Source organism: Thermobia domestica, chromosome 2, assembly GCF_964235325.1.
Source record: "Thermobia domestica chromosome 2, izTheDome1.hap1.1, whole genome shotgun sequence".
In the NCBI taxonomy this organism is placed as follows: Eukaryota; Metazoa; Arthropoda; class Insecta; order Zygentoma; family Lepismatidae; genus Thermobia; species Thermobia domestica.
Window position 1 is genome coordinate 238392073 of NC_137455.1, and position 8524 is coordinate 238400596.

The following is an 8524-nucleotide window of genomic DNA, read 5'->3' on the forward strand; positions in this document are numbered from 1 at the left end:
CGAATGAAATCCAAATTGAATAAAAGCATTGTTTCTCACCAAATTTTCCATCCTCTATGTCTTTTAAAACAATTGTTAAAGCATATAAAATATACTGTACTTACAAATCAGTTTAACACCTTTGTTTTATTGCTGTATTTGTAGTACCTTGTTAAAACGTTTGTCTTCAAACTGTGAAATATAAATCGCAATAAATTGCGTAATCTGCTGTCACAAAAAAGTATCCTATTTTTCGATCGGTATAAGGGAGAGATACTATACTATTTTTCGATCGGTATGGAAAGACAATATTTCTCCATACTGTTTTACCATAAATTATTGTCAATAAACTTTGTTACTTTTAAATGAATGAAGCGAGATAATTTTACTATGATGTTTAAAAAGCTGGTCATTTGGGGGGGGCAGGAAACCATTTGGAGTGGCCTGGCCCCGATGCCCCCCCTTGGCTACACCCCTGACTTCTCTATACTTGTACCAATAACAGCTAAGCCTTTTTAAAGTAAATCTGGATCCAGTAATGCAAGTCCTCCCTTCTACAAGAGTAAAACTGCCATTGAAAGACATGGATATATTACTAATAAGACTCCAACTGACCAAAACAGTATATATTTTTTTTAAATTATATGTTTGTGTTATAGTTTCGGCTATATAAAATAGCCTTCCTCATTATAATGGATACTTAGATAATATAGATAATGGTTGCATTATGATTCTAAGTATGTGTACCTAAACTGGGACTGCACGGTTTCCACTTACTAATGACTATCCTACTAAAAAACTCGCCAATTTTACGAGATAATGTTAATTTTAAAAAAATCATATAATTTTTTTCATTATTTAATGATTTTTTAATACATTGTATAGTGCAAGTTTATAATAGACCGTCATAAAAATGGCAATTTTATGGCAAAAAAGAGTTGGCTATAGATGAAAGTAGATTAATATGATATTGATTTCCACTGGTGGAACTTTTTTGCAAAATGAAGGTAAGCAGTATTTTATGTTAACAAGTGGTATGCTGCGGTTATGATGAGTGACTTCATATGAAAGCCGACTGTGTAATATATTAATTTCACCAGAGAGGTCTTTCTCTATAATATAAGAAAGTGTATTTATGTTTACAAGTTTAGAGTTATTACTGTGGAACCATGACAAGTGTTTAAACCTACACAAAGATTCTCTATTGAAAATTTTTTCATCAAAGTACACGTATACTATGCTTCTAAATACTGTTTTCTTAATATAAATTCCCTTATCCAACACCATTTTCTTTTCTTTTTTTCTTGTCACTGCTATTTAATCTCGTCCCTTAATTCTTCTGCTATAACACCGCAAATTGTACCAATTATTTTTTGCTTGGACATCTTTAAAATTGCCAGTCGATTTCGAATCGACCAGAGGAGAGCGAGTCGACAAGCAGCGTTCAATTTCGGTTGAAACAATTGAACACATCCATTGATCTGATTCGGCCTAGTTGCTTCGATTTAGTCGCAAATGCAGCTAGTCGATTTAGCCGTGCGACTAAACGACCAAGTGTAACCGCCCCATAATGGGGCGTTTACACTTAGTCGATTTGCGTTCGATTCAGTTGAATTGACGTCATTTTCAACTTAATCGACCGTGTAAACAGGACTTCAACTTAATCGCTTGTTGATCGAAAGCGACTAATCGACTAGCAACTGAATTGAAAGACGTTCTATTTTCTGTGGTCGATTCTATTTTCTTCTTCTATAACACCGCAAATTGTACCAATTACTTTTTGCTTGGACATCTTTAAAATTGCCAGTCGATTTCGAATCGACCAGAGGAGAGCGAGTCGACAAGCAGCATTCAATTTCGGTTGAAACAATTGAACACATCCATCGATCTGATTCGGCCTAGTTGCTTCGATTTAGTCGCAAATGCAGTGAGTCGATTTAGCCGTGCGACTAAATCGACCAAGTGTAAACGCCCCATAACTATTACACCAATTCAAATTAAAAATAAATCATGCGCAGATTGAGCATACTCAGGTCGCCGTATTGTAGTTACAAATAGACCTATAGTTTTACTTTATTTTCTAAACTTTGCTCTCAATGCTTTGACATTTCATTTTTTTTTTTATCTATACATTTCTCCTACTCTTAACCCATTAACACGCAGCGTCCTCAATTGAGGACAGTTACATATTTCCCCCCTCTATGTTGTTTTCGTGCAGAAATATTCTATCGTGAGTTCTGAAGCTTTTACTTAAGTATAAAATAATACAACACGGCACTCTGCTTTTAAATTTTTAAAAGATATGATTTCTTACTACACATGTAAAATTATACACAGACACTTGAAAAAAATATACGGATACTAGAAACGCCAGTGAAAAGATAACAGTCGAGGGAATTAGTTAACCTTATACTGTAATTAACTCAAATGAGGGATTATACAAACAAGTTTACTTAGTTTCTTATGACATTTCAATTTTATTTTTAAAAATTTCGTTTATTTGCTATAATTATAAAAGTTCAATTGCTGTTTAATAGCAAATATTACTATGACGGAAACTAATTTACAGTTATCGGGAAACACTGTGCATATCTGTCCTTCATGTTTAAAAACGTTTCCAACAAGAAAAGGATTAAATATTCACAACACTCGTAAACATGCTGAGCTAGAAATTCATAGTGTTTGTGAAGCAGAGGAATTTGCGACAGAAATGGGAAAATTAAAATCTAATGTTTTCATTTTGAAAAGAATTCCCCGAGGAGCTCGATATGCTATTGCGAAGAAGTTAGCTTCTATCATCGCAGATTGTGTAAACCAAAACGACACCTCTGCCTGGAAACAAATATTAAGTTTCCCTTATTATGGTATCCATATACCAACTGAGAGAAAGAACAAATCTCTCACAAACCTCGTGAAAGAAAACCTAAATTTGTCTTCTCCACCAACAAATCGCTTCAAAAAGAAGAAGAAATCAGAGCTCTCCAAAAGAGTGGCAGCGAAAATTTCGGATTTTGACACAAAAGGTGCAATTCGATTGTTAAGTTCAGATGACACATTGGCCCCAGTGAACGAGGAGACCTATAAGCTTCTCACCAATAAACATCCCATGCCATCTAGGGAATTCTCGTTTCCAGAACCTCCTTTGGAAAGTGACCCTGTATTAACGGTGGATGCTAAGGTGGTTTCGAGAGCTATCTACAGTTTTCCCAGTGGTTCAGCTCCAGGCATTGATGGCTTATCTCCACAACATCTAAAGGATCTGATATCCAAATCGGCAGGGGAAGCAGCTGAAATATTATTAGATAACCTAACGAGGTTAATTAATCTTATTTTGTGTGGAAGAGTGCCTCAAGATATAAGAAAATATTTCTTTGGAGCCACACTTTGTGCACTCCGTAAGAAAGAAGGCGGAATTCGTCCCATAGCTGTAGGTTGCACTTTAAAAAGATTGGCTTCTAAGCTCGCATGCTCCAGTGTTTACCAGCAATGCTCTTCCTATTTTCAGCCCAACCAATTAGGGTTCGCAACGAAAAGAGGATGTGAAGCAATTATTCATTCAACTCGAACTTTTATCAAGAACCATGAAAATTCACAGCACGTCATTCTCAAAATAGATTATAAAAATGCCTTTAATACGGTGGAACGTGATATCATGTTAAGTGAAATAAAGCAACAGCTCCCTGCCACCTACCCCTTTTTCTGGCAAAGCTATCCATCAATGCTGTTTTTTTGGAGAGAAAACAATACTGTCCCAGGTCGGTTGCCAACAAGGAGATCCCGCTGGCCCAATGCTTTTCAGCTTATCAATCCATCCTATAGTTCGCAAATTACCATCTGAACTAAAATTATTTTATCTGGATGATGGTACTTTGGGTGGTTCCCCACAATCCGTCTTTCAGGATGTGAATATTTTATTCGCAGAGTCTAAACGCATTGGTTTAGAAGTTAATCCTTCTAAATGTGAACTGTTTTTCACATCTGGACAAGTGGACACCACTATTGTATCACCATTTCAACAGCTTCTTCCTGGACTTCGAACAGTTAATGCGAACCAGTTATTTCTTCTAGGTGCTCCACTGCATGAAACAGGTTACGAAATAGCTTTTAATGAGCACCTAAATCAGCTTAAAACTGTTATTGAACGGTTAAAAATTTTACCATCTCACTTGGCATATTTCCTTCTGAAAAATTGCATGGGTATACCAAAGTTACAATATTTTCTTCGAACTACTCCAACATGGTATATGCCATCTCTACTTCTCCAAATGGATGCCTGCCTGAAAAGAGCATTAGAGTCTATCGTAAATATATCTATGAATCAAATACAATGGACACAAGCTAGTCTTCCAATTCGTTTCGGAGGTTTGAATATCCGCAGAGTCTCGGACCTCAGCCTTCCAGCTTTTGTTTCCTCGTGTTATGGGGTGAGACCACTCATCTCCAACATTCTTAACATTCCCGTTGATGATGTGGTCATTCATCACTTGATAGAGGCAATCGACGTATGGAAGTTCTTATTTGGACAAGATATACCATCCACATTGGAAGTACAGAAAAGCTGGGACAAAATAATCTTAAAATCCATTATTGAACAAGAGCTATTCTTGGATAATGTATTTGATATAGCTCGCTTTAAGGCCTTACAAGAAAAAGAATCTGGCGCATGGTTGCAATCAATTCCATCGAGGAATATTGGAACTTTCATGGATAACTATTCTTTTCGTCTTTGTGTTGCTCTACGCCTTGGCATGAATATGTGTAAAAAATTTACATGCATTTGTCGGGAGCAAGTCAATGAAAAGTGTTTGCATCCATTGAGCTGTCCCAAAAGCGCAGGCAGAGTGTCCCGTCACGCTGAATTAAATGATATCCTAAAGCGTGCTTTGGCCAGCATAGACGTACCTTCAATTTTAGAACCATCAGGTTTATCAAAGGATGATGGGAAAAGACCAGATGGCATCACGTTAATCCCCTGGGAAAATGGGCAATGTCTAGTATGGGATGTCACTTGTGTTGATACTTTTGCAGCTTCTCATATCATATCAACATCTAAGGAAGCTGGAAGTGCGGCAGAAACAGCGTGCAGACGAAAACATTTAAAATATAAATGCTTAAAAGAAGACAATTTTTTCATTCCCTTTGCTGTTGAAACAATGGGTGTTTTCAGCGAAGAGGCAAAGAATCTAGTGAAACAAATAGATTCACAGCTGGTTGTGAAAACAGGAGATCCGCGGAGCAAACAATTTTTAATACAGAGACTCAGTTTAGCAATTCAGCGGGGAAACGCAGCTTGCATTTTTAATTCATTCCCCTCTGCTGCTATTATGGAAGAAGTTTTTTTTATCTTAAATAGTTCATCCGTTCCACGCTAGCCACATCTACCATCAAGTACTGTTATATGAAGGTTCAATTATATCTCATTGCACAGCACAGTGTTGCCTAGAATTTCGTATATTATGTAATGCATTGATTCTTTGTACATCATTTTGTATATTTCGGTTAACTTCTTATCTATGACAGGTTGAGGATATTTCTTTTAATGTTTTGCATGTCTAATTTATTTTATGTTCTTTGGTTTGTCATTTAATTTATATTTTTATATTATGTGTGTCCGTTTATAACTTAATGCAACTTTGTGTACTGGAAATTGTAAGTGGACAGAGAGTGCGAGTTGGAGAACTTATCCGTATTAACGTATTTGCCGTCAGATTGCAAATATAACTGAGGGTTCATGATTTGTTAATATTTGTGAAAATTTACACATTGAGACAGAGAGAAAGAGGCAGAATATAGTGTCAATAAACAACAACTTTAAAATGCACGAAATTAATTGATAATATCAAATATAGAACGATTAACAGAATTAACTCTGTAACTGGTTTTCTCCATTCATTTTTCTTCCGTTATTTACAGGATTACATCTTGCACTAAATTTCATTACACTAAATTTCTCCACTGGAGATTATCTTTCATTTAGCAGCATCCAACTTTAGCTCGGACTTTTAATGAAACACTTTAAAAATTGTGTAAAGGAGTTAGACGAGATTCGAACTCGAACTGCGGGATTAGAAAAGCACAACTCTAACCACTCATCTAAAGCGTTACTTATTCTGGATTGCCTCTATAAAGAGCCTTTTCAGTTCGTTCAAAACAGTTCCTTATTAGTAGTCAAACTTATTGGCAAACAACAGGAATATGTAACTGCGGACTCGGAAGTTGTTCACTAAATTATCAACATTACAGAGCTTTTTAAAAACAAAATATAAGACTCCTTTATTTTGAATCAAACACGGCGCGTCTATTATACTCATACCAAATTTCACATAAATAAGTCCCCACGTTAAGCGGGTTTGAATACCCAGACTCCTAACTATGAAAACATTTATGATTACTCCAACCCCAACCATTTCACAGATTCAACCTGATGTATATAAGTTATTAGGATTAAAATCGAATGTAATTTATAGGAAAAAGACTTTTATACATTGCAAGACCTGTAACGTCCAAATATCTACCACAAACTCATAGTCGTACCGACATAAACAAAAGAGTGTCGAGCAGAAAACCACTTGATACAAAAGTCAAAAGAGGTTGTGTGAAGGCATGCGAAATAGTCAAGCGGTTTGACTGAATAGTCTGTCAGTCTGAAACCCTGAAAGGACTATTCGTTTTTTTTTAAGTGTGTTCCTATTTTCATCAGAGGACTGAGAACATTTCTTTGAATAAGTCTTTGGCAACTACTTTTCTTTCAAATTCGATTAGAACAGAACATTATAGGCCTATGAATTTGCAAATCTAATATCCATAGTTGAAAACAAAATATTTAATATGTTCAATATTTCATTATTATCCTTTGATTTGTAATGAAAAACTATTTATAAGCATTGGTGATTTCAGAAGATTCTTCTCGGGAGATTGTCAATATATGAAGAACGGAAAACAAAATTAGCCCACTTTGAGCATGATCGAAGATATGGCCAAGAAGGGGGAAATTTTTTAGGTCGACAGTGTCTCAACTACTCTCTCAGATCACCCCTGAAATCATCACTGTTTCAAAGGTTTTCTTAACAAACAGAATATTACATTCATTTCTCGTTTCACATTTGAAATGGAAAAATCATAACTTAAAGAGAATTATAATACGTAAAAGAATAAAGAATTATAGAAGTAACGGAGTAAATATTATCGTGTAAGTTATCGATTTCTAGTCGGATTAAAATTCGAATATTCGAGTGGATTGCACTTTAAAGTAAAGCCTCTCTCTATATAATTCTTACTGGAAAGGCATGTTTAACCCCAACTGCTTAATCAATATTTTTAAAAATATACTTTTATTTAATATTTCTACTATTCAATGTTGTATACACTTCATTTCCCAAAGCAAACTCTCGCCAATGTAAGGTGGACTAGTGAATATTATCAAATAAATTATCATTTAGTTTGCGTAAATGCTGCATCGCCTCATTTTATAATTGGTACTTTAACTACTACTACTACTACTACTACTACTACTACTACTACTACTACTACTACTACTAATAATAATAATAATAATAATAATAATAATATCATAGTCGTATCTTTATCAGAATTTCTGGTTTAGTCAATAAATGAATTACACGTGGTCTCTTTTCGAAGTTCAATTTTAATAGAATCGGATAGAAACACAGAGAAACTTCGAGAACAGGTAAAAGAAAAATCTTACTTTGATGGGACTCGAACTAACCTTTAAGTGTGATCTACGCGACCGAATGTCTCTGTAACTTGTCTCTAGTTTCTACTCGGTATACACATTATACAGTTAATTCTAGTAACCTTGAACGACAGGACACAAACACAAAAACATTGAAGACAGTTAAAATTCCAAATTTTCTCCCAGCGGGAATGAACTCGGGACACATACACCAAAGGCACACGTGCTAGCCACTACACCGGCAGGGAGAACAAATGAAAAGTATTTTGTAGTGGCTAGGGATGGGACTTGGGTATTTACCCACTTGGTAGGTAAATAAAAATTGGGTAAATACCCGGTAAATACCAAAATTTTATTTTTCTACCCAAAAAATGGGTATTTATACAAACTGCAAGATTACATAATAAGAAGACGTAGTGGGTTCTAAAATAACACTTATAATAAAATAAGTGAACATGGTACCAAAGAAAGGAAAATCCTTGAAGAAGACAATAACATGACACTTTTTTCGTGTGTGAGATAGGTGGAGACATCAGCGGAGTAGATTAGGGGCATCTAGTACACTAACCTTGAATTTGCTTTGTGTACTTTTCTGACATGGTAGCACTTGGTAATGCACGTTTTAAAAAAATGGATACACCCTTTTTTCCCGCATATTAATGACACATAATGTATGCAGGTGCGGCCGGAGGTAACATGACACATAATAAATGGTTTCCGGTCAAAAGAAATGTTAATTGGACAAGCAGAATATAGAAAAAACCTTTTCGGAAATAAAATATGCAGATCACACACGTAGAACAAGGTAATTCATTAATATTCAGCACATGTAACGCGACAGCTGCTGGGTCG

At 35.4% G+C, this 8524-nt stretch overlaps 1 protein-coding gene across 1 annotated transcript; it reads left to right on the forward strand.

Annotated features, from left to right (window-relative positions):
* The first annotated feature begins 3767 nt into the window (after positions 1–3767).
* LOC145679373 (uncharacterized) lies at positions 3768–5351 on the forward strand. The gene has a single exon (XM_081749956.1). It carries the CDS (start codon positions 3768–3770, stop codon positions 5349–5351), a length of 1584 nt encoding a protein of 527 aa, XP_081606082.1.
* The last annotated feature ends 3173 nt before the right edge of the window (positions 5352–8524 follow it).

What these genes read in the sequence shown, in the direction of transcription:
- LOC145679373 (XM_081749956.1), top strand. Translation starts at nt 3,768, where the DNA reads ATGCTTTTCAGCTTATCAATCCATCCTATAGTTCGCAAATTACCATCT.